The 26,945-nt window shown below is 39.2% G+C and overlaps 3 protein-coding genes across 4 annotated transcripts in view; 2 read left to right on the top strand and 1 right to left on the bottom strand.

Moving 5' to 3' along the window:
• The window catches only part of C21H12orf4 (chromosome 21 C12orf4 homolog), a 49,780-nt gene extending 30,293 nt beyond the window's left edge, over positions 1–19,487 (bottom strand). For both annotated transcript variants that reach the window (XM_041736616.1, XM_041736615.1), the window contains exons 1-4: positions 19,382–19,487; positions 17,408–17,602; positions 15,396–15,541; positions 4,944–5,125 (exon numbers count right to left, since the gene is read on the bottom strand). In XM_041736616.1, the coding sequence (XP_041592550.1) occupies positions 4,944–5,125; positions 15,396–15,541; positions 17,408–17,585 (506 nt within the window). In that variant the 5' untranslated portion in view covers positions 17,586–17,602; positions 19,382–19,487. The remainder of the gene's footprint in view (positions 1–4,943; positions 5,126–15,395; positions 15,542–17,407; positions 17,603–19,381) is intronic.
• On the top strand, positions 2,460–3,915 carry LOC121480236 (dnaJ homolog subfamily A member 1-like). The gene has a single exon (XM_041736617.1). It carries the CDS (start codon positions 2,567–2,569, stop codon positions 3,410–3,412), a length of 846 nt encoding a protein of 281 aa, XP_041592551.1. The 5' UTR covers positions 2,460–2,566; the 3' UTR covers positions 3,413–3,915.
• Positions 19,488–19,768: 281 nt separating the features above from the next.
• The window catches only part of RAD51AP1 (RAD51 associated protein 1), a 37,506-nt gene continuing 30,329 nt past the window's right edge, over positions 19,769–26,945 (top strand). Inside the window, exons 1-2 of the mRNA XM_041735391.1 lie at positions 19,769–19,923; positions 22,767–22,816. Coding sequence (XP_041591325.1) covers positions 19,907–19,923; positions 22,767–22,816 — 67 coding nt within the window. The 5' untranslated portion in view covers positions 19,769–19,906. The remainder of the gene's footprint in view (positions 19,924–22,766; positions 22,817–26,945) is intronic.

Consider the following 26,945-nt stretch of genomic DNA (forward strand, 5'->3'; position numbering starts at 1 on the left):
ATTGTTTATGTTTTTTTTTTTTTTTTAAATATTTTACTTATTTATTCATGACAGACACACACATAGAGAGAGAGGAGAGAAAGAGAGAGAGGCAGAGACACAGGCAGAGGGAGAAGCAGGCTCCATGCAGGGAGCCTGATGTGGGACTCGATCCCAAGTCTCCAGGATCTCGCCCCGGACTGTAGGCGGGGCTAAACCTCTGGGCCACCGGGGCTGCCCAATATTGTTTATGTTTAAAAGAAAAAAAAAAGCAAAACCTCATCAAGAGATTGGGCCAAAGGACATCTCAATAAATAACATAAATCCAAACAAACTCCTACTAAAAAGCTATTCCACAATAGAAAAAAGAGGTATGAAGTATCAGTAAACGCAGATAATTTGTAAGTTAATGCAGCTTCCCAAAAGGTGAAGAATCACGTGGATAGGAATCTTCTGATTTAGAATACTGATGGCCAGAAATGGAATTTTCTGTGAGGTGCACTGAGTAGGTAGCAAAGTTGGCCACATTCAGAGTAGCTGACCAGCTAAATGAAAGTACTGGTCATGGCTACTGATATGGACTATGGATAGCCAAGCTGAAAAAATTTTAATATACCGAAATGAGGACAGTACCAGAAAACCTGGGATTCAAGAGTAGATTCAGAATGAGTTGACGGTTATATTATTTGAAGCCTTGGTAGGAAAAAAACAAATAAATGAAGTTCAACAGAAAGTAATTAGATATTAGATAATTCTACTTCCATATATACTTTCATCTATATTTCATTCTTGTTCTAAAAAATAAATTCACAGTTTTACTGGCTACATACTAAAGGACTAAAAAAAAAAAAAAAAGAAATCAAATTTTTGTCTCCCTCAGGGACACAGCTTAAACTCTTTAGCTGGTGGCAATTATGCATACCACTGGTATCTCATGTAGAAAGGAATAAACTGCCTTGATACAGCTGATCAGAAAAGCTAAATCCATATGGCGTGACAAAAGTCAAAATATCAAGTTCTTTCTGACAGGGACAGTTCTAATATTTTACTGGATAGGAAAATAAAAGGTTAAGAGAGTAGAATTGTTATAAAAATGTTTGAATTTATGCAATACAGTAAAAATGCTGATCTGGCAGAGAGAAGAGTATTTTTCAGGAAAAAATTATTAAATCCATTTGCTTATAATTTTTGTGTTTTAAATTTTCTTAACTATGACAACCGTCAAAGTAACAGATTATTCTTATCTTGCTAGTCCCAAAGTTTTCTAATGAAAAGCAAACGAGAACCAGAAGCAAACCAGTACATCATTTTAAATTTACTACCTTGAGACAGAGTATCAAGTTAGACACAAAAAATACATGTGATTTCAGGTCCTACTGTACTTTCACAATCAAAGAGATTTCACATCAGCCACTCAAAACATCTTAATGCCATGTAAGTCCTAAGTGAATGTTTTTATAAGGTAATTACCATAAGCTAGATTAAAATGGATTGTCTAGAAGAAGCATATCCTGATTATTATTACATTTTTGTAGAACTGCTAGGAAGCAATCTGGAAAGTCATGTTTTAAAATAAATGATGCTAGCAATTTTTTACTTACTCTGAAGGGAAAAAAGTGAATCACAAAAGCATTGTTTGCAATACCGTCTGCAATGAATTAAGATAGAATTAAAATGTCTTGGAATAATACTAGTGCTATTTTTTCCCATCATGTAAATAAACTTATACAAATGAACTGAAAGAGACCGTGAAGTTGGTAACAATAGGGTTTAAATAGGTTCTGAATAGGGATAGAGCATGGTTAAGTGGTTATAAGCTTTGGAGTGGAGCTCTGACTTCAAATTCCAGCTTGTTCTCAGACAAGTTATTTAACTTATTTAAGCCTCATTTTCCTAATCTGTAAAAGGGGTGATAATAGTAGGGTTGTGGTAAGAATCAAACAAGATAGAGCATCTGTTATGGACTGCATGTTTGTGTCCCCCCAAATTTGTATGTTGCAACTCTAATCCCCAATGTGATGATATTTGGAAGTGGGGCCTACTAGGTTTCAATGAAGTCATGAGGTTGGAGCCCTCATGATGGAATTACTGTCTAGAGCTCTCTCTCTGAAGAGATGCATCAGGACCACACACTGAGTGAAGGCCATGGGAGTGCACACTGAGAAGGCATCAGTCTATAAGCCAGGAGATGGGTCTTCCAGATACCAAATCTGCTGGCATCTTGACCTTGAAGGACCTACCTCCAGAACTGGGAGATATAAATATCTCTCGTTTAAGCTATTTAGTCTATGGCGTTTTGTTACAGCATCTAAGCAGGCTAAGACAATCATCTGAAGCACTTTGCACATGGCCTAGAACAGAGCAAATCTTCAATAAGAGGTAAGCTATTGCTCTTATTAGAAATAATATTTAAAGCCTCCATTATTTATTCAGGTAAATCACTTGAGAAGTTTTATAAACCTCTGAGGGGAACATTCCAGAACGCTCAATGAGACGCAGAGGAGCGGCGGCTGCCCGAGCTGCGCCCAGCAACGCGCTCCTTCCCGCTCCCCCACACCGGCTTCGGTCCTCTCACCGGCTGTAGAAAATGGTGAAAGAAACCACTTACTATGATGTTTTGGGGGTCAAACCCAATGCCACCCAGGAGGAATTGAAAAAGGCTTACAGAAAACTGGCCTTGAAGTACCACCCTGATAAGAATCCAAATGAAGGACAGAAGTTTAAACAGATTTCTCAAGCTTATGAAGTGCTCTCTGATGCAAAGAAAAGGGAATTATATGACAAAGGAGAACAGGCAATTAAAGAAGGTGGAGCTGGTGGTGGTTTTGGCTCCCCCATGGACATCTTTGATATGTTTTTTGGAGGAGGAGGCAGGATGCAGAGAGAACGGAGAGGTAAAAATGTTGTACATCAGCTCTCAGTAACCTTAGAAGATCTATATAATGGCGCAACAAGAAAACTAGCTCTGCAAAAGAATGTGATTTGCGATAAATGTGACGGCCGAGGTGGTAAGAAAGGAGCAGTCGAATGTTGTCCCAATTGCCGAGGTACTGGAATGCAAATAAGAATTCATCAGATAGGACCTGGAATGGTTCAGCAAATTCAGTCTGTGTGCATGGAGTGCCAGGGCCATGGGGAACGGATCAGTCCTAAAGATAGATGTAAAAGCTGCAACGGAAGGAAGATAGTTCGAGAGAAGAAGATTCTAGAAGTGCATATTGACAAAGGCATGAAAGATGGCCAGAAGATAACATTCCATGGTGAGGGAGACCAAGAACCAGGACTTGAACCAGGAGATATTATCATTGTTTTAGATCAGAAGGACCATGCTGTTTTTACTCGACAAGGAGAAGATCTTTTCATGTGTATGGATATACAGCTGGTTGAAGCCCTGTGTGGCTTTCAAAAGCCAATATCTACTCTTGACAACTGAACCATCGTCATCACCTCTCATCCAGGTCAGACTGTCAAGCATGGGGATATCAAGTGTGTGTTAAATGAAGGCATGCCAATTTATCGTAGACCATATGAGAAGGGTCGCCTAATCATCGAATTTAAGGTAAACTTCCCCAAGAACGGCTTTCTCTCTCCTGATAAACTTTCTTTGCTGGAAAAACTCCTACCTGAGAGGAAGGAAGTAGAAGAGACTGATGAAATGGACCAGGTAGAACTTGTGGACTTTGATCCCAATCAGGAAAGACGGCGCCATTACAATGGGGAAGCATATGAGGATGATGAACATCATCCTAGGGGTGGTGTTCAGTGTCAGACTTCTTAATGGGGCTGGTGAATAACACTGCTGCTGGCATTTTATATGCAGTAGTGGATGAGTGAAGGACTATAATCATAGCTCACTACTTGCTATTGTTTTTGTTTTAATATTCAACTATAGTAGTGTTTTAAAAGTTAAATGAAGAATAAACTCAAATATAAAAGCTCTGACTTTGCCCTGTATGTATGACGACTTCAGTGTGCAAGATAAGTTTAATACTGTAAAAACTACTTTTAAAAAATCTCCCCTAGCGTTTGTTAGGCCATACCTTGTAACTGATTGCAGCTCTATGTATATGAAACAGTTCAGACTGAAATGCTAGGTGTATGTATTGACTTCAGTGTATGACCCTTAATTGTTAAGCTATGAAGTTAAAACTTGTATTTAATTGGCAATCAGACAATTTATTAATTTGTAGAGAAGTGTTGGTCTGTAGTTACGTTAAGTAGGATTCATTGTGATGCCTCTGCATTTTATTGCCTCAACTGTTACTTGAAGATGGCATGCTATGTAATTTGGCCTGTGGTATCAGTGATAGAAAGGATACCTCTCTAAAGAAGTGGTTTATTATATGCTGCTGCTTGAGGGCTTGCACTTGTAGAATTGTATTCCCTTCTGTGCCATCTTTTTTTTTTTTTTAATCTATCTATATATATATATCAGTCCTGGTTACACTTTTTTTCCTTCTCTTTGGACCATGATAAACTTCAGAGTAGTGACTTCAGGAGCCAGGGTAACTTAGAGTGAAGAGACATTTACGTGGAGAAGTTCATGTGCATGTATGAGACAGGAAGGTGTCTTCTAGGTATGTGACAGGCTTACTTTAAACCATTTAACTTATGCTCCGAAGTAACTGTAATTTCATGTTGGTAGTATAGCAAATTATGATGAATAGCTTTAATTGTATGTTTAAAAGTCATGTTCACAAGCTTAAATCTGGAATCAGAATTAAGCAATTGAAATGTATGAATGTCTCCTTAATATACTGATTACAAAGCAAAAAAAAAAACCTCTGAGGACTTCCCAGTTGGAATTATACATTGAAACACAGAAGAAAATTAATTTCTCATATTAGAGAATTTTTTTCTATTTTATTCTCTAGTTTTACAATTAAATGAAAACCAACTGTTATGCAGCCATCATATCTGACAATGGAACATTTAATTATGATAGTGCAAGAAATTTGAAATACCTCTCTCGTAATTTTTTCAGCTCCACATCTCTTTCACCAATCAGTTCTGAGATACTAACAAAGTAATTATGTTCCAAATTTAGGAGAGTTTCAGAGGCCGGAGAGTGGATTAGGTCATGGTATACATCTGCAAAATCTTCATCCCAGCTGGGCTCTTCAGGCCTTGCATGCTCTAAGGTGGTCTACAAGATGACACACAGACATTCTTAAATCATGATACGGCATTTTCATTTACTATGCTACTAGACGAGTAAAACTATATTACAAATCCATTTTTGTACATCAGACATGGATAGAGACCTCCTATTTACGTATCTGTACATATATAAGGTTATATAGGTTATATAGGATTATATAGGTTATAGAGGATTATTTAAGTATACAAAAAATATGGAAAGATATAAACTAAGTTGTAGTGAGTCACCTAGAGGCAGGGATGAGGAAGGGGTGCTAATGTGAAGAAGGAAGGGATAGGAAGTGCCCCTAGTTGAAAAAAAAATTAAGGATGCTATGATCTCATTTCTGTAAAATAACGCACACAGACACACACGAAGATGACCAACAAAATGCTAATGGTGGCTGTTTCAGGAGAGTGGAATTTCTGATGACCTTTATATTATATTATTATAATTAGAAAAAAGCTTCTAATTATTAAAAAATACACTGCTAAAAAGGTTTTATAGAATATACATTTAGAAAATGAGGTTACAGGGATCCCTGGGTGGCTCAGCAGTTAAGCACCTGCCTTTGGCTAAGGGCATGATCCAGGAGATCCGGGATTGTGTCCCACATCAGGCTCCCTGCATGGAGCCTGATTCTCCCTCTGCCTGTGTCTCTGCCTCTTTCTCTCTCGCTCTCTCTCTCTGTGTCTCTCATGAGTAAATAAATAAAATCTTTAAAAAAAAAAAAAAAGGAAATGAGGTTACATATATTGTCTACATATGTAGTCACATGTTTAGTGATGCAATGATAATGAAAACCCAATTCATGTGTAGGATTTTACATCAAGGCAAGACAAACCTATGCAATTTTCTTATTTTGACTTTTTCTAGTATTATGCATTCTTCTTAAGGGAGAAAAACCACGAGAGACTCTTAACCATAGTAAGCAAACTGCAGCCTGCTGGAGGAGAGGGGAGTGAGGAGATGGGGTAATTGAGTAAAGGCATTAAGGAAGACAAATGATGTGATGAGTACTGGGTGTTATATGCAACTGATAAATTATTGAACACTACATCTGAAACTAATAATGTTGGCTAATTGAATTTAAATTAAAAAAATAAAATGCTTTTAAGAATATGAAATCTCTTAACAATATGCTTTTAAGAATATGAAAAACAGTAGCTATCAACCTGATAAAGGACTGAGTAAATACTGGTAAACAAGAAAAACAGAAACACGGGAAGAGGCAAAATGGGGATACCCTCAGCACACATGCAGATCCATCCAGGGAAGTGTGCACATAAATCCATCTGGGGAGGACCAGACACCTGTCCCAAGGACCTGGCATATGTCAATACATCAGACAGACACAATGCTTTATAGGTGAGAAAACTGACTGAGCAGTCCTTTGCCAAAGACCACACAATTTAATGGCAAAAGTAGAAATAACACAAAGGATTTAATGTTTTTTCCATTATTGATCTTTGGAGACAAACACCTGTAAAAAAAAAAAAAAGAACAGGGATCCCTGGGTGGCGCAGCGGTTTGGCGCCTTCCTTTGGCCCAGGGCGCGATCCTGGAGACCCGGGATCGGATCCCACGTCGGGCTCCCGGTGCATGGAGCCTGCTTCTCCCTCTGCCTGTGTCTCTGCCTCTCTCTCTCTCTCTGTGACTATCATAAATAAAATAAAATAAAATTCTTTAAAAAAAAAAAAGAACAATCTGAACTCTTCCCTTTTATCAGTGAAAATATTAAAAATTGTAACCAGTGACATAACTCAGAGTAATAATTTACCTAAAAATAAAACAAGTGGACAAATCACAGAAACAGGTATCTTGAACTCTGTCAATCAGTAGGTAAACCTTTCCCCCTTGTTTTCTCTCACTCATACTTCAATCAACTTCAGAAGTTGATTGAATCAACTTCAGAAGTTCAGAAGGGAAGAGTTTAAGGTGACTGACTAGCTGAAATCTGAACATGGATTTTACCTGCCCTAATGCCTCTGAAAACTTGAAAGCCCATTCTGGTAACTGCTCTAAGGATTTAAACAGCCCATGTGACTTAAGCTTAGTTAAAAATTCACTTCAGGTTCAGGCTAAAACTTTGTACAGGAGCCTGTAAGAGATCATTGGGATCTGCTTGCCTATACATAGTACCAGATCAGATATTCAGGAACCCCACTAACCAGATCAGCTTAACTACAATAACTGGCAGCATCAATTTAAAACTCAGTGTAGAGCAAGCCCTATGAATAGGTAGAAGCACCAAACAGAATTTTCCCTAACATAACTCATGCCATTCCCTCAGAAGAGAGGATACTAGGAATGGAATTGTGATGGCTGAGGGGAATAGGGACAATGAGTAAAGGTCTGCAGAGAGAAAACTATTTCATGTCCAGGCCATTATGTCTCCACCTCCACCTTCCCCGCATCAAGCTTTGGCTCCGAGTTCACAGACTTCCTCCTTTCTGTTCCACCTCCTGCCATCAGCCTGGGTTACCTGGATGTCTGTGTGGATAACCCAATCCAATGCCCTGTCTCTTGCTTCCCTGAACTTATCTTTACTAAGTCTTCTGCTCCCTCCAATCACCCATTCTGTATCATCCGCAGGAACAGCTCAGCCTCTAAAATCGAAACATTCAGTCTCTGACTATAACATCCAATCAAGATTCACATTCAATTACTCCCAGGTAATTGGTTCTTTAACCTCATCAGTATCTCCACGGCACAGATCCACCTACTTATATTTATTTTACCAGCCATTAAGTCCTGCCCAGCTTCACTTTATTCCTTAAGTAGTTAGGAAATGGTCTAGCATTCAAATATTGTCTTGCCAAAATCCTCAAATCTCGGGGATCCCTGGGTGGCGCAGCGGTTTGGCGCCTGCCTTTGGCCCAGGGTGCGATCCTGGAGACCCGGGATCGAATCCCACATCGGGCTCCCGGTGCATGGAGCCTGCTTCTTCCTCCGCCTGTGTCTCTGCCTCTCTCTCTCTCTCTCTCTCTCTGTGACTATCATAAAAAAAAAAAATCCTCAAATCTCTTGACTGATCCCTTTCTCTTGCCCACCTAACAAAACTCTAATCTTATTCCTCTCCTGTGCCTGCAGTCAGGCTGTAGAACGCTGCAGCAGAAAAACTACAAAACTGTAAAGTTTATGATGACAGATTTCCCTTTCCCTTCAGTGATGCCCTTGTAATCCTATCTTTTTCTAGTCAGTTCTCTCTTCAAATATCCAACTGTGTCATCAGTTCCCCACCTCATCTAAACATGTGGCCTGTCTTTTATTTCCCAGATAAAGTAGAAGCAATTAGAAGAAAGTGTCCTCAAACTCCCTGCTACTAAAGCAGTAAAATTTTGAGAATCTATATCCATCTTTTTCTCCTTCCTTTCTGCCATAACCAAGGAAGTGTCCCTCCTCCCAGGCAAGATTAAGTATCTACTTGAGTTCTGGATTCTATCTGTTCTAGTCTTCATCTCTACCATCGTAAACAAACCTCTGACCTTGTGTTCTTATTTTGCAAGTGTCTCATCCTTCTTTTCTATGCAACCAAGCTTCTTGTGCTATCTATACTCATTCTATTTCCACACTCCCACACATTCTTAAAGTCACTGAAATCTAGTTTCAGCTCCGGCAATCCATTAAAAACTGATCCTGCCACAGATAAGATTACTTGATAAACCCAATGGACATCTTTGAGTCTTTTCCTCACTTCATTTTCTTGGAAGCATTTGACATTATGGACTATTCCTTCCTTCTTGGCATCTCTTTTTTCTCAACTTTCATGAGACCATAATCTTCTGTTTTCTTTCTACTTCCTGGGCCAATTCCTCTCTTCCCTTTGCAGTCTTTTTTCTCTATTCATCCCTTAAGTATTAGTGCGTTCATTTATTTGTATATTCTTACATCTTCTTCTCCTTTTTTTTTTTTTTTTGCCACCCATCTATACCATCTATTCAACCCATACCAGAGAACTGTTATTTTCAGGCACTGGGCTAGGTGCCAGAGCTATAGCAGAGAATACACTATACATTTCCAGATGGCTATCCACACAAATAGGAGATATAGATAAGTCAATAGATAATAGACAATTATAATACAGGGTTTCATTGGGATTCTGAGCAGGCATGTACTATTCTCCTTCTACATAATCACCTTGGGCAATTACATTCATTCCATGACTTCACAATTCATCTATGTATGAATGACTCCCATACCCATGTCTCCAATCCAATCATCTTTCCTGAGTGCCAGGTGTACACAGCTAAGTGCTTATGAGGTATCTCCACATGGGTGTCTTGTAGGCACTTCACATATCCTTTACAGTGAAATTTGCTTCTCAGGTAAAAGGAGCTCATGTGAAGGGAGCCACCATTCCCTCAGTTGTCTAAGCCAGAAATCTGAGCCAAGTAATCTTTTATCTTTGAGTCTCAGCTTAAATATTACCACCTTAGAGAAGAGTTCTTTAATTCCATATAAATTAGGTTCTCCCAACCCATATCTTCCCCTTCATGGTTCTCTAGGATGGCACTCATTTCCTTAGTAACATTTTGAAAATTATAATTTATGTACTTATTAACTGTTTCTTTTTTTTCATTACCATTACGTGGGAATAAGGATCAGATTTGATATTATGTTGATATATCCCCAGTGCCTAGCACAGGGTCAACACACAGTGTTTGCTGAATAAACAAATATATGAATGGAAAGTTATCTTCTCTTTATCTCTACTATCATTACTCTAGACTAAGCTTTCATTATTTCTTCCCTAACTACAACAGTCTTCTAACTTATTCCAATATTTCTCCCTTGCAGGATAAACTTTTCACACTGATGCACTGAACTGTTCCTGAAAAGTGCAAATATGATAATCCTCTTACTCTGCTAAACTTTTTAAAAAAATATTGTATTTATTCATACAGAGAATACACAGAGAGGGTAGAGAGAGAGTGAGAGAGAGAGAGAGAGAGAGAGAGAAAGGCAGAGACACAGGCAGAGGGAGAAGGAGGCTCCATGCAGAGAGCCCGACATGGGACTCAATCTGGGGTCTCCAGGATCATGCCCTGGGCTGAAGGCAGCGCTAAACTGCTGAGCCACCCTCGATGCCCTGCTAAACTTTTTTTTTTTTTAATGATTTTATTTATCTATTCATGGGGGGGGGGGGGAAGAGGCACAGGCAGAGGGAGAAGCAAGCTCCATGCAGGGAGCCCGATGTGGGACTCGATCCAGGGTCCCCAGGATCAAACCGCCGGCTGCAGGCGGCGCTAAACCGCTGCGCCACTGGGGCTGCCCAACTCTTTTAAAGCTGCTCATTACCTTTGGCATAAATTCAAAACCCAAGATGGTGTGCAAGACTCTTTCTTGGCCATTCTGAACTTCTTTCAGTTTTTCTAATGTGTCATGGGCTCTCTCACCTTACCCTTTGCCTAGGATATTCTTTCTATACTCTCCCACCATATACCTTTCACCTATTTCCAACTAATCTTTCAGGTCTCAACTCAATTTTTCTTTCCTGGAGGAAGCTTTCCTGACATATTCTAGACTAAAATAGGTGCACCTACTCTGTACTCTCCTAGCACTCTATCTCATATCATAGCACTTATCACATTCCACTGCATTTAATTTTAAATATCTGTCTGCTGTCAGTCTGTATACTCTGAAGGTAAGAACTGTGTCTATTTTGTTTTTGCTTATCCCAAGTGCCTAACATAATATCTGATATCTAACAGAAGCTCAGTACACATTTGATGAATGGATGAATACAAAGAGACTTGAGAAGAGAATACTGAAATGGAAGGTTATGGCACCAACGAAAATAAATAGCCAACTTCACAATTTTGCCAACAACTGGCTCCATTTGTCTTTCCTTAACTATCCAAGCCTCTTCTCATTATTTTAAAAAATTAATGCCATAGCAAAAGATACAGCAATGATTAGAAAGAACTATATAAGATTCTTAGAGGCTGGAAACAGAACAAGATGCCTAGAAATAGCTTCTATGACAGTCAACAAAAAAAGGAAACAGAGAAGAAAACAGAATTACTCCACACAGTAGGGATTATGAGTCATAGACACTTTAGTAGGCCATCAGAACCTGCCATACGAGGCAAGTATATCCGTTAAAGTACACAATGGTCCTCCATATGGAAGTTCCTTATGCAACAGCAACATACACCTCTGCAGGGATGGGACAGACCATCCTCCCTTGTAGCCATGTCTCACTGTATCACCTAAAGGTATAATCACTTATATTTATAATGATTATTCAGGGTCTTCAAAGTTAGAACTGAATTTTATATACTGTGTTTAAGAAGGCAAGCAAATGTGTACTACAATCTTTATTTAAAAAATCTTTTAAGAAAAAAAAATCTTTTAAGTTTATTTATTTTTTAGTAATCTAGATCAGAGGTGCACAACTCCTCCTACTGAGCCAGCCAGGAGCTCCTATTCTACATTTTTAAAAGACCTTCGTTAAAAGGTGGTTAAGGCAGAAGATTCACAATTTAAATATATTAGCATCTGAAATATCTAATAAGTCCATTTATAGTAAATGGAGCTCATTCCTTCATAACCAGGGTAATCGGTACTACTGTAAACATTATGCTATTTCAACTTTTTACTTATGGCTCAGTTATTCTCTGGTTGCTGAAATACTGTTTATTCATATACTACAGCGATACGTTAGCCCCCTTCTATTCCATCCTCTACTCCATTCTGCTTCCACTATCACGGTCAGCTGCTCATCATACTTGGATTCTTCTAATCACAATCCAGCAGCTTCTAATCTCTGCCAGCTCTTTGGCGATCTGAAACATAGCTTCCTTTTCTATTTTAATTTCTTCTTTTTAGTCACCTATTTCTACATTTCTTGAACTTGTACTAGCTGTTTGGCTTTTATAATTTTCACAGCCAGTGGCAGCCCAAATACATCCAGTGGGTATAACAATATTTGAGTCCTTTCAGTTATTTTCCTGACAGCCAATATTTCCTTTTTTTACTGTTAGAATTAGCTTCTTTGCTCTTTCTTTCCTTAATTCTTTAAAAACAAACAAGCAACTATACTTCTAGAATCCTGGCATTGCTAGAAAGCTGAACTCAATGTAACAAGAGGTGCTATGTATCTACTAAATTTGCAGAGGGTGAGGACAGAGTATTTGCTCAATTGAGGCTTGTTGATTTTAATTCACTATAAATCTGTACTCTTATGATTAAATAACTAAGCATAAAGTGTTCTTAGTTTTATTAATATTACTCCTATTACTATTGTTGTAATCATTAATCTGGTAGATAGTCAAATTCCTATTTTTAGAATGTATAATGTACAAAAGAATAAGGAAAACCATAAATTAATATGGTAATAATTTTTTATGATAATATAAACACTTGTGCATTTATTGACCTAGCATCTGGGAAGTTTTCTCTTTGGTTATACAAAATTAGGGGCAAGAAGAGGTTCTGCTTCCAGATTTTGTATCAAAACAACAGCAATCCTATAAGAGGGATTGACTGCTTTTTACAAGAACTCTTGACCACTCTTCTTCCCTCAACTTCTCTACATGCTCCCATTTACCCTGATCCCAACACTGATTGCACAGTGTTATTGGCTACAGATTTGTCTCTTTCTACTAGATTATAAGCTCCTTGAAGGCAGACTTATTATCGTTAGCTGTGTACCCAACCCATTTTAGATATACAGAATGTATTGCTTGAATAAATTCAGTGGAATTATTCTTTTACTATATCGTATAGCTTTATTCCCTTTTATCAGCAGAAATATTAGGTTTCTTTAAATAGTAATTATTACAGGCATATCTTTTTTTAATGCAACTGAAAAAAAACTGAAAAAAAAATGCAACAACTGTATTCTTAGCATTTAAGATAATACATGTAAATAGCGTCATCTTTTAAACATACTAGGAAACCTTAATGGGCATGAAGCAAACTGCTTTGAACAACAAAATATGACCCCACAAAATTGATCTTCAAATTCTTATAGGCCAAGTTGCTTAAAGTGGGATGTAATTCACTCATGATAGTCTGCAATTATTGAATTTGTCTGTTTATGTAGTTTTGTTTCTGGCTCTCTAACTAAAATGTAAATTTCATCTTGTGTCTGTCTGTCTTGCTCACTGTTTTATGTCCAATACCTGGCATGTAGTAGATTTTTCAACATCAATTTAATCTTATCAATTCTGAGATGCATATTTTTTTTTTTTTTACAACTCAGAGAAATCAGAATGCATCTTGTGAACCAACTCCTGGTTTTGTTGATCTGTTCCACAGTTGTTCTGGTCTCAATTTCATTGAGTTCTGCTCGAATCTTTATTAACTCTCTTCTTCTCTTGGGTGTAGGATCTATTTGCTGTTTTTTCTCTAGCTCCTTTAGGTGTAAGGTTAGCTTTTGTATTTGAGTTCTTTCCAGTTTTTGGATGGATGATTGTATTGCGAAGTATTTCCCCCTCAGGATTGCTTTTGCTATATCCCAAAGATTTTCACTGGTTGTATCTTCATTCTCATCAATATTACTCAGCCATTTAGAAACGACAAATACCCGCCATTTGCTTCAACATGGATGGAGCTCTGAGGGTATTTATTATGCTGAGTGAAATAAGTCAATCAGAGAATGACAAACATTATATGGTCTCATTCATTTGGGGAATATAAAAAATAGTGAAAGGAAATAAAGGGGAAAGGAGAAAAAATGAGTGGGAAATATCATAAAGGGAGACAGATCATGGGAAACAAACTGGGGGTGGTGGAAGGGGAGGTGAATGGGGGGTGGGGGTGACTGGGTGACAGGCACTGAGGTGGGCACTTGACGGGATGAGCACTGGGTGTTATTCTATATGTTGACAAATTGAACACCAATAAAAAACAAATTGATAAAAAAAGAAACAAACAAACAAAAAGAATGCATCTTATACTGATGGCAGCTTGGTATTCTATTACTGCTTAATTGGTAGTAGTGTTCTATCTCTGTAGTAAATAATGATGTGTGCTATGACCAAAGGCATCTTAGATTTTATAAAATAAGATGTAATAATTTAAATGGGAAAATGATAACATTATGTAACTATAAAAATAATAGTAAGGGGGCGCCTGGATGGGTTGAGGGACTCTTAATTTCAGCTCAAATCATGATCTCAGGGTCGTGAGATTGAGCCCCATTTTGGGCTCTGCACTGAATTTGCAGCCTGCTTAAGATTCTCTCTCTTCCTCTGCCCTCTTGTCCTCTACTCATCCTCTCTCTCTCTCTCTCAAAAAAAAGGCAATAACAATAGTGAGGATAAGAGGACAAAACTGGAGGGTATGATGCTGAGTGAAATAAGTCAATTGGAGAAGGACAAATTATATATGGTCTCATTCATTTGGGGAATATAAGAATTAGTGAAAGGGAATAAAGGGAAAAGAGAGAAAATGAGTGAAAATATCAGTGAGGGTGACAAAACATGAGAGACACCTAACTCTGGGAAACGAACAAGGGGTAGTGGAAAGGGAGGTGGGCGGGGGGTTGGGGTGACTGGGTGATGGGCACTGAGGGAGGCACTTGGTGGGATGAGCACTGGGTGTTATACTATATGTTGGCAAATTGAACTCCAATAAAAAAAAATTTAAAAAAAAAGTAAGAGGACAAAAGTAAAAGCTTAAAATGGGCACCTGAGTGGCTCAGCCAGTGAAGCATCTGTATTCAGCTCAGCTTGTAATTTCTCCTGGGATTGAGCCCCGATTGGGGTCCCTGCTTAAAGGGGAGTCTGCTTCTCCCTTTGCTACCCTCCCTTCCCAGCTTGTGCACGTGTGCACTCTGCCTCTCAGATAAATAAATAAAATCTTTAACAACAACAAAAAAGTAAAAGCTTAAAATGAACTACTGTTAGTTTAAGATTGCCAGATAAAATACAGGTCACCTGGTTAAATTAGAATTTCAGATAAGAAAAAAATAAACGTTACTGTAGGTAACATATAATATGTGGGATATACTTACACTAAAAAAATTATTCATTCTTTGAGATTTGGATGCCCTGTATTTTAAATTATTAAATCTGCCGACCTTTGCCTGTTAGAAATAGAAGTACCTCCTCTTTTACAAAGACATTACATAAAGTGTTTGGTGTTCATCCTAACATAAGAATGAGGCACACGAACATCAATATAGATCATATATCATGGAATAACGTCTTGTATGTGGAGAAAAAAAGATTCCACAACTGTTTCAGTATTACTTTTACCAATTTAAAAGCTTTATCAAAGCCCAGAATATCTCTGAAATTTACAATCTGATCTATTTTCTTACCTCAGCATAAGCTTTGGCCCATGAACTGGCCAGCTGATGTAAATCTACTTCACCCGATTTCACAGCTTCCAGGGATGCCTCGGCGTCTCTGTCATAATCTCTTAGAGATTCTTCTTCTATAAACTGGCTCAGAGCTTCTTTTAAGTCTGTAACAGGGACAATATATGCCAACATCAGCAAAATCCCAATATAAACAAGGAATGTTTTACCTGCATAAGCATTCCAATGTGAAATTTTATCAAACCTGTATGCTGAACAAATGTCTAAAGACAATAAAATTAGTGTGGGGATCATTTGACTAGTTTCACAATTATTTTTATTTATTACTACAGGCTATTGCATTGAGAATGGTCAAAATTCTTAACTCTTATGTATAACCTTGACACTAAAAACATTACTTTCTTGAATCTGATTCTTCAGTTTGAAACTAAGCAGGTAAAAGCACATAAAGAAAAATCTACAGATTTTGAGGGTCTGAAGGTTACTGTATTTAAATGAAAAAGTTTTCTATATATAGAGTTACATTCTTTGAGTTTGAAAGAGAAATTGGATGATTAGCATATTAAAGTGGAATTGGGATGATCTATAATTCCAGCTTTAGAGACACTACTTAGAGATGATATAATGGAAATAGTACAGGGATAGAAATCAGGATACTTGTGTTTTGGTTTTGGCTCTGTCACTATGTTTGTAACTTTAGATCAGTGGTTCTCAATTTTTAGCATGCATCAGAATTCCCTGGAGAGCTTACTGAAATAGATTGCCACCCTCAGAGTGTCTGATTCTGAAAGAATGGGGTGAGGCCCAAGAATGTGCATTTCTAACAAGGTTCCAGGTGATGCTGTAGCATCTGATCAAGGAATAACCTTTGGGAACCACTGCCTTAGGCAAACAATTTAACTTTTCAGTGTATCAGTTTTCTTATTTATATAATGAGATTGTATTAAAAAGTTCCTAGATTCCCTTATAACTGTTTCTATGATCCAACATATTCTTTTTTAAAAAATATTTTATTAATTTATTCATGAGAGACACAGAGAGACGCAGAGACATAGGCAGAGGGAGAAGCAGGCTCCCTGCAGGGACCCCGATGTGAGACTGGATCCCGGGACTTCAGGATCATGCCCTGAGCTGAAGGCAGATGCTCAACTGCTGAGCCACCCAGGTGTCCCGATCCAACATATTCTTAGCTTAAAATGTTTTTCTCATCTGTGAGATAGAACATATAGACCTTTTAAAAATGATTTAATACAGATGACCTTATGGAATTCCTTTAGGTAAGCAAAAATTATTCAAAGATTAGTACTTCTTCTCTTCTATGACATCTCAGGAATTGAGGACCAGATCATTAAAAGGGCAATGTACTTAGCAATACAATTCTATAATATCATAATTAGTGATAGTTGAAATGGATCTACCCAACTAAATTAAGAGATTAGGTGTTCTAACCCAAACTTTGTAACTAATTTTTCATCATATAAATTAATTTTCATATATTTACTTATTTTTAATTTTTTTTAAAGTAGGTTCCACAGCCAGCATGGAGCCCAACATGGGGCTTGAACTCATAACCCTGAGATCAAGACCTGAGCTGAGATCAGGAGTCAGACACTTAACCAAATGAGTCACCCCCGTGCCCCTATAAATCAAATTTTATAAAAAATTGCCTAATAAACAACTATAAGGGTTACAGAAAAAACAACACTCAATAAAACAAAGGCCTGGGGAATCTTTTTCTTCTTGGAAGCAGTTAAAGTTTTCTAATATGAGATGTCTAAGGAAAGAGACTATCAGAAATCAGTCCTCAGGGCACCTCAGTGGCTCAGTTAGTTAAATGTCTGCCTCTTGATTTTGGCTAAGGTCATGATCTCATGGGTCATGAGATCAAGGCCTGTGTTGGGCTTTGTGCTCAGCAGGGAGTCAGCATGAAGATTCTCCCCCTCTACTCCTCCCCACCACTCTCCCTCTCTCTAAAATAAATACATAAATCTTTTTTAAAAATCACTTCTCACCTTTTTCTATAAAGCATGGTAAACTGTGCAGCAGCATCAGACGCCCGTGTAAATGACTGGCATTTTCTTGAACAGGAAATTTGAGAGGCACCTTCAGTTCTAAGCACTGACTTCCTACTTTGAATTTATACACAAATTCCCTCTCTCTGTTGCAGAATCTTTCTATGCTTTTCTTCATCTTCTTTGGCAGGATTTCTATAGAACAAACAAACAAAACCCCAGCTGGTTATAAGTCCATAAAAATCATAGTGTCTCATCATTGTTGTACCACTTCTAAGAAAATGTTCCATCACTTGGTAATTTTGTTTGCATGACTGGGAGCTAATTATTCTAGGCTTTCCTATCCTTAGCCCTGTATTTTCACCTTCATGAAGAAAATGAAGTGCTGCTTCTTTTTTTTATGAAAAAAATTTTCTTTTAAACTTCACTTAGGAAAAAAAACAACAACATCATACCCATAAAGTACTTTGCATTCCTAGGCAGAGTTCTCAAGAACAGAAAGAGAACATGAGAAGAGCAGAGAAGATTCTTAGGAGGAGATGAATGGGTGGAAAGATATAAAGGCTATGAAATAACTGGTGAATACAAAGTTAAAGAAATAGATCCGGGACCAAGAAGTGATCTTGAAGATCCTAGATGTTGTGAACATGAGATCTTATTGGACATGGATGGAAGAAAGATGGTGTTGGAAAGATTTCCATGTGGGAAAAAGACATACAAAAAAGACAGGATATCCCCAAAGGTAAATTGGACACTTTTCAAAAAAGAAGAAAATCTGGCTACAAAAAGTAAGAATTGATATCAATTAAGGATTTATTTACCAGCTTCCTCACTGGACTCCATCTCCATGCTTTTCATCATCAAATCAGTTTTCACAGTATTCTCTATGCTGAAGTTACAGTAATCTTTCCAAAGAGCTTGTCTGATTATATTGCATCTGCTTAAAGCCTTTTGATCATATTCCATTGCTCTCGGGACAAAATTCAAACCCCTTGACCCAGTGTACAATGCTTCTGTCTGTATTTCGAGGCCTCCCTCCCAACACCTACACTCCTCAACACCCCAACACACAAACCATTTTCCAGGCAAAAACCTTTCTTTCCACTTCCAACCTTTTTGAATGCTTTTTCTTTGCCTAGAGCAGCACTCTCACTGCTTTTCTTTCCTTGGATAACAACCACTCAGGTTCTTCAGGTCTCCGCATAGATGGGCACCGGGGAGTCTTTTAATTTGTGGGATTGTCATAAGGATTAATAGAATGACAGATATGAAACGTCTGACAAAAAAGATGATCAATAGATGAAAACTAGTAATAATAAAAGAAGTTCTCTAAGAACTTAATAAAAAAATCGCAGATTGCTGATTGAGTACACATGATGAAGACAAAAGCAGTAAAGGAACACCGTAAAAGGGGACTGAAACGTATGGATAAATAGGTTTATGATCTAATCTTGTTTAGATTCAATATTTCCGATCAACAAAAGCCATTAGCTCCGGTTTCAAACGGTTCAAGATTTAAATTTATTGTCTGAAGCTTTAGTTCCCTCTCCCCACTTTTTTTTTTTTTAGCAGGGGTGAAATTATTATTATTTTTTTAAATTTATGATAGTCATACAGAGAGAGAGAGAGGCAGAGACACAGGCAGAGGGAGAAGCAGGCTCCATGCACCGGGAGCCCGACGTGGGATTCGATCCCGGGTCTCCAGGATCGCGCCCTGGGCCAAAGGCAGGCGCCAAACCGCTGCGCCACCCAGGGATCCCGCAGGGGTGAAGTTAAGAAAGGTTTCCCAGGCAAACTTGGGACGGGAAGAGGAGAGAGCGGGACAGAACTGCCGCCGCCAACAGGGTGCGGGTTCTGCGCGCAGGAGGGGGAGGGCAGGCTGCCAGCGCGAGAAACTCCAGCCGAGGGAGAACACCCGCTCCATTAGGCGGGTTCGGTCTGAACGGGCTTCCTCGCTTTCGGTTCTGGGCTCACCTTCCCCGGTTCCGAAGCCCCGAGCCGGCTGCACACTCGGAGCTGTCAAGGAGCTGCGGCGCAGGGAACATCAGCTGACTTACTCACCCATCTGTGGGCTGTAAAACCTGCTTCAGCAGATTCGCCCTTACCTTTTCCTCGGTAGAAAATTCCTCGGTCTCAGTGCCCCCTTTTTCCATAATGCCCCAATTTAATCATTTAAAAATGTAAAAAAAGGTGTATTTATACTGTTATTATGAATCTCAGAGAAGGCGTAAAAAAAAAAAAATTCACTGTCGTGGCGAAAGTTGCAGCGGCAAAGCACAGACTCGGCTTTGGGAGAACGGATGCGGAAGGGCAGTGCCTTGGGCACGGCATCTTCTCAGAGCGCATGCGCAGCCGCAGGGATGGCTGGTGATCATTGGAAGGCTGGGGCAGGGGGCTGGGGGCGGGCCGCTTCTGGGTCTGGTTTTGCGCGGGAATTGAAACCGCCGCTCCTGCCAACAAGGACTTGGAAGCTGCGAATTTTCCGTCGCGGAGGCGACCATGGTGCGTCCTGTGAGGTGAGTAGTTCATGACAGCAGCGAGGACGGGGAGAAAAGGCAGGAAGAAGGTGTAGGGAGCTTCGTCTGCGCACGACTGGGCGGAAAGGGCCGGGTAGAGCCGAGGGTAGCGCGGCTGGGACGGGGTGGACGGTTTCTGGGAAGCCCTCGGGTCTCCACCGAGAGTCGCGAATCCGCAGAAGCATCCGGCGCACCAGCCCTTCCTTCTCTTTGCCTCCCGTCACAGCTATTGCGGAGTCTTTGACCCGCTCCATTGAAATAAGCCCTGGTCGTGTTAGCATTCGAATGGCGCTTTACATTTCACCGAGCTCCTACTTAGGTGTCATTTCAATTTTTTTTTCTTTTTTAGCAGTTTAGGTATTCCTATTTTTTTTGATTTTTATTTATTTATGATAGGCACACAGTGAGAGAGAGAGAGAGAGGCAGAGACACAGGCAGAGGGAGAAGCAGGCTCCATGCACCGGGAGCCCGACGTGGGATTCGATCCCGGGTCTCCAGGATCGCGCCCTGGGCCAAAGGCAGGCGCCAAACCGCTGCGCCACCCAGGGATCCCCGGTGTCCCTATTTTTAATCTGTTTAGAGTACTAGGCATAAAGGCCAAGTTAGCCGAGTCGCACAGCTACTGAGTGGCAGGATAACGCACCTCAATCATCGGCCCCGGATCCCTCTGCTTTCCATTATACCATTTGAAACCATTCTTGTGCTTAACCACGGTGGAGTGCTACGGAGGCCTAGAGTCAGCCATTCATGGGGAAAGCACCTCTGTACGGTGCTAGTGGTGACTAGTTACATCCTGGTCAAGGGTGCCGTGAGGGGCCGCAAGGAAATACTGCAAAGTGATAGAGAGTGAGCAGAAGGAGAGCCTTACTTTAAAAAGTGTCGTTAGGGTGTGCCTCTCTGCAAAGGTAATACGTGATCTGAGACATGAATCCTGAGAAGGAGCTTGCCAGAGAAAATCTGGCTCTGAGCTTGACTGTTCGAGAAACTGGAAGAAGGCCACCAAAGCTGTAGCATTAGCAAGCAGTGGGAGGAATTGTAGCGGATTAGGGCAAATAGGCAGATGCCAGAGTAGGGAGGACCTTGTAGGCTTTAGGAGGAGGGAAGCTGGACAGAGCTCCTGCCGAGTTTGGATTTTATCCTACGTACAATGGGAAGTCAACGGAGAGTTTTAAGTAGAGCAGACAGCTCTAATTTTGGTTTTATAAAATTCACTGGCTCCTGGTGGAGAAAGAATGGAAGATGGGGTAACAAGAATGGGAACAGGGAAACCGCCTTATCATTTGGGTAGTGGGTTGGAATAGAGTCTTACCAGTGGACATGGAATGGGGCAGATGAATTTGGGATGTATTTTGGAGATACTGCTGACAGACCTTGCTGATGAAGTGAATGTGGAGGTAAGGGAGAAAAAGAATCAAGGATGACTTCACAGTATTTTTAGCCTGAGCTACTTGAATGGATGATCTTTGTACTAACCGAGGTGGGGAAGACTAGGAAAGGAAATAGATTCAGGAGATGTGGGGGATCAGAAGTCCCATTTTGAGCACATGAAGTCTGAAATTTATTTTAAACACCCAAGTAGCAAAGACATAATCCCCTTGTCTGCAATAGCCGTTGTCAAAATACTGCAGACCCTTAGGGTTCCTGAAACCCTCTAACCAAGAAAAAAAAAAAAAGAGAGAGCCAGTTTCCCTTAAGAATGTGATGTTGATGAAGCAGTAAGAAATCTCATATTCATTATAGCTCAACTGTTGAACATACTTCTTTTTAAAGTTTTTATTATATTTTACTATTATTCAGTTTCAGTTTTTAAAGGGGTTTTCATATTTTATTCAGCTTTCAAATTCTTTAAAGAGTAGGAGAGTAACAAGAGTACTCTTCATTTGAATATTCCATATAAGGAAATTAAATGTAAAACATAAACTACTTCTACAGTGGTTGTCTTCAGAAAAAGCACTTGTGAGATTGAGTTGGGAACTGACCTCTTTTTTCATAGAACACCATTCTGCTTGAAAGAACAACTGGCCTACTAGGTTATTCACACTTGGATACTTGGCAGAGGGTAGAAAAGAAAACCACATTTAACGCCTAGAGGAAGGGAGAAGAAAGTGAGTTTATTTTCTCCAGTTTAAATATCACTTTCTTTTTTCTTTTTTTTTAAGATTTTATTTATTTATTTGAGAGAGAGAGAGCACGAGCAGGGGGAGAGGCAGAGAGAGAGAGAGAGAGAGAGAGAGGGAGAAGCAGGCTCCCTGCCCTGGGGCTCAATCCCAAGACCCTGGAATCATGACCTGAGCTGGACACTTAATGGCCTGAGCCACCCAGGCATGCCAAATATCACTTTCTTCTAATGGCTCTCTAAAGTAATAGATTTGTTTCAGGTGGTAGGTACAAAGTCATTCATCATTGTTTCAGTGTCTATTCCATAAAGAACTTTGGTATTGTGGGGAGAGTAAAAAAAGAGAGGAAAATAGCTTTCAGTTTGTTCAAGTTTATAATCTTTAATAGGACGACAGAATGCACATACAAAACAAGAGAATACATAAACAGGAATTTATAAATGCCCCACAGCAATTGAACCGTATGTCAACTGTGTTAATGATGTTGATTACTTTTACTTTGATGGTTATCTGAATTCATTTTTTTTATCAGGTGTATCAAGTAAAGTTGTGATTATTTCAGCTAATGCTAACTTCCTACTATAAAATCCAACTTTTGTTTCAAATTTAAGTATTCTTAAGAGGACTGAAGCACATTTTCCTTTACTCAAGACTGTGAATAGTCTTAAAGACTGGAGGTGAGAAATTGGCATTTGTGTAATTAAAAAATTTCTCTCTTGGTCATAGGCATAAGAAACCAGTCAGTTACTCACAGTTTGAGAACTCTGACAGCGACGGTAAGTAGAGATTTGTATTTTTGCTTTAAAATTTTGGAAATTTATTCTCTCAGAGTCTCAGAAATTTAGTTTCTCAGAGTTCCATGTAGAACTCTTACCTTGAACATATTGCCCAATTGTATATGAGTTAGGGCTAAAAAAAATCCTGTAAGCATTTGGGATGATTATGGTGATAATTAAACTGACAAGAATTATGTATGTAAGTGATAAACGAACAGGGCCAGGTGAAATGGCTCTTTAGATCTAAGCTATTCTAGGTTTATGTTTCTCATGGTAGGCTTTGTCTCCTCCTCTCCCTTTACCTAAGAAGGAAAACATTGTCTTTTGAAACACAAATGTGTTACAGATTATAATGTGAAATCCCCAATAATTGTACAATAAAAGAAGACCTTACCTACCACATTTTCTTTATCTAGTTATCACTCAGTGGACATTCGGGCTCTTCCATAATTTGACTATTGTAAATAATGCTGCTATAAACATTGGGGTGCATGTATCCTTTCGAATTAGTATTTTTGTATCCTTGGGTAAATACCTGCTAATGCAATTGCTGGATTGTATATTACTCAGCCATAAAGAAGAATGAAATTTTACCATCTGCAACGACATGGATAGAGCTAGAGAGTATTACGCTATGTGAAATAAGTCAGAGAAAGACAAATACCATATGATCTCACTTATATGTGGAATTTAAGAAACAAAACAGCTGAATGTGGCAGAGGGAGTGGGGGCGAGAGGCAAACCAAGAAATAGACTTAACTATAGAGAGCAAACTGATGATTACCAGAGCAAGGGTAGGAGAGGAGATGGGTGAAATAGGTGATGGGGAATAAGGAGGGTAGCACTTGTGATGCAGACTGAATGTTGTATATAAGTGTTGAGTCACTAAATTCTAATAAAGTAATATACTGTATATTAACTAACAGGAATTTATTTATTTATTTTTTTTTTGTTTTTATTGAAGTTCGATTTGCCAACATATAGTATAACACCCAGTGCTCATCCCATCAAGTGCCCTTCACCCAGTCACTCCAACCCCCAACCCACCTCCCCTTCCACTACCCCTTGTTCGTTTCCCAGAGTTAGGAGTCTCTCATGTTCTGTCACCCTCTCTGATTTTTCCCATTCAGTTCCTCTCCTTTCCCCTTTAATTCCGCTCACTATTATATTCCCTATATGTATGAGTGAAACCATATGATGATTGTCCTTCTCTGATTGACTTACTTCACTCAGCATAATACCCCCCAGTTCTATCCACATCAAAGCAAATGGTGGGTGTTTATCGTTTCTAATGGCTGAGTAATATTCCATTGTATACATAGACCACATCTTCTTTATCCATTCGTCTGTCGAAGGACATCAAGGCTCCTCCCACAGTTTGGCTATTATGGACATTGCTGCTATAAACATTGGGGTGCAGGTGTCCTGCCGATTCACTGCATCTGTATCTTTGGGGTAAATCCCTAGCAGTGCAATTGCTGGGTCGTAGGGAAGTTCTATTTTTAACTCCTTGAGGAACCTCCACACAGTTTTCTAGAGTGGCTGTACCACTTCACATTCCCAGCAACAGAGCAAGAGGGTCCCCTTTCTCCACATCCTCTGCAACATTTGTTGTTTCCTGCCTTGTTACTTTTCCCCATTCTCGCTGGGGTGAGGTGGTATCTCATTGTGGTTTTGATTTGTATTTCCCTGATGGCAAGTGATGCGGAGCATTTTCTCGTGTGCTAGTTGGCCATGTGTATGTCTTTGGTGAAATTTCTGTTCATGTCTTCTGCCCATTTCGTGATTGGATTTGTTTCTTTCTTGGGAGTTGAGTTTAATAAGTTCTTTATAGATCTTGAATACTAGCCCTTTATCTATATGTCATTTGCAAATGTCTTTTCCCATTCTGTAGGTTGTCTTTTAGTTTTGTTAACTGTTTCTTTTGTTGTGTAGAAGCTTTTTATCCTGATTAAGACCCACTAGTTCATTTTTGCTCTTGTTTCCCTTGCCTTTATGGATGTATCTTGCAAGAAGTTACTTTGGCCGAGTTCAAAAAGGGTGTTGCCTGTGTTCTCCTCTAGGATTCTGATGGATTCTTGTCTCACATTTAGATCTTTCATCCATTTTGAGTTTATCTTTGTGTGTGGTATAAGAGAATGGTCTAGTTTCATTCTTCTGCATATGGATGTCCAATTTTCCCAGCACCGTTTATTGAAGAGACTGTCCTTTTTCCAGTGGATAGTCTTCCCTGCTTTGTTGAATATTAGCTGATCATAAAGTTGAGGGTCCACTTCTGGATTCTCTATTCTGTTCCATTGATCTATGTGTCTATTTTTGTGCCGGTACCACAATATCTTGATGACTACAGCTTTGTAGTACAACCTGAAATCTGGCATTGTGATGCCCCGGCTCTGGTTTTCTTTTTCAATATTCCTCTGGCTATTTGGGGTCTTTTCTGATTCCACACAAATCTTAAGATGATTTGTTCCAACTCTCCAAAGAAAATTCACGGTATTTTGGTAGGGATTGCATTAAAAGTGTAAATTGCCCTGGGTAGCATAAACATTTTCACAATATTTATTCTTCCAATCCATGAGCATGGAATATTTTTCCATCTCTTTGTATCTTCCTCAATTTCTTTCAGAAGTTTTCTGTAGCTTTTAGGGTATAGATTCTTTATCTCTTTGGTTGGGTTTATTCCTAGGTATCTTATGGTTTTGGGTGCAATTGTAAATGGGATCGATTTCCTTAATTTCTCTTTTTTCTGCCTCATCGTTAGTATATTGAATTTGGAATGCCACTGATTTCTGGGCATTGATTTTTGTATCCTGCCACCTTGCTGAATTGCTGTATGAGTTCTAGCAATCTTGGGGTGGAGTCTTTTGGGTTTTCTATGTACAGTATCATGTCATCTGAAGAGGAAGAGTTTGACTTCTTTGCCAATTTGAATGCCTTTTATTTCTTTTTGTTGTCTGATTGCTGAGGCTAGGACTTCCAGTACTATGTTGACTAACAGTGGTGAGAGTGGATATTCCTGTTGTGTTCCTGATCTTAGGGGAAAGGCTCCCAGTGTTTCCCCATTGAGAATGATATTTGCTGTGGGCTTTTCATAGATGACTGGTAAGATGCTGAGGAATGTTCCCTTTATTCCTACACTCTGAAGAGTTTTGATCAGGAACGGATGCTGTATTTTGTCAAATGCTTTCTCTGCATCTATTGAGAGGATCATATGGTTCTTGTTTTTCTGATATGATGTTGTTGTTGCTGATATGATGAATCACATTGATTGTTTTACGAGTATTGAACCAGCCTTGCGTCCTGGGGATAAATCCTACTTGGTCATGGTGAATAATCTTAATGTACTCTTGGATCCTATTGGCTAGTATCTTGTTGAGAATTTTTGCATCTGTGTTCCTCAGGGATATTGGTCTATAATTCTCCTTTTTTGTGGGATCTTTGTCTGGTTTTGGAATTAAGGTGATGCTGACCTCATAGAACGAGTTTGGTAGTACTCCATCTCTTTCTATCTTTCCAAACAGCTTTAGTAGAATAGGTATGGTTTCTTCTTTAAACATTTGATAGAATTCCCCAGGGAAGCCATCTGGTCTTGGACTTTTGTGTCTTGGGAGGTTTTTGTGGATGACTGCTTCAATTTCCTCCCTGGTTATTGGCCTGTTCAGGTTTTGTGTTTCTTCCTGTTCCAGTTTTGGTAGTTTCCGGTTTTCCAGAAATGCGTCCATTTCTTCTAGATTGCCTAATTTATTGGCGTATATCTGCTCATAATATATATTTTTTTAAGATTTATTTATTTATTCAGAGAGAGCGAAAGAGAGGCAGAGACACAGACAGAGGGAGAAGCAGGCTCCATGCAGGGAGCCCAACGTGGGACTCAATCCCGGGTCTCCAGGATCACACCCGGGCTGCAGGCGGCGCTAAACCGCTGCACCACCGGGGCTGCCCTTATAATATGTTTTTTAAATCGTTTGTATTTCCTTGGTATTGATGGTGATCTCTCCTTTCTCATGCGTGATTTTATTAATTTGAGTCTTTTTTCTTTTTAATAAGGCTAGCTAATATTTTATCTATCTTATTAATTCTTTCAAAGATCCAGCTCCTGATTTGGTTGATGTATTCTACAGTTCTTCTA

Source organism: Vulpes lagopus, chromosome 21, assembly GCF_018345385.1.
Source record: "Vulpes lagopus strain Blue_001 chromosome 21, ASM1834538v1, whole genome shotgun sequence".
NCBI classification, from domain to species: Eukaryota; Metazoa; Chordata; class Mammalia; order Carnivora; family Canidae; genus Vulpes; species Vulpes lagopus.

What these genes read in the sequence shown, in the direction of transcription:
- LOC121480236 (XM_041736617.1), top strand. Translation starts at nt 2,567, where the DNA reads ATGGTGAAAGAAACCACTTACTATGATGTTTTGGGGGTCAAACCCAAT.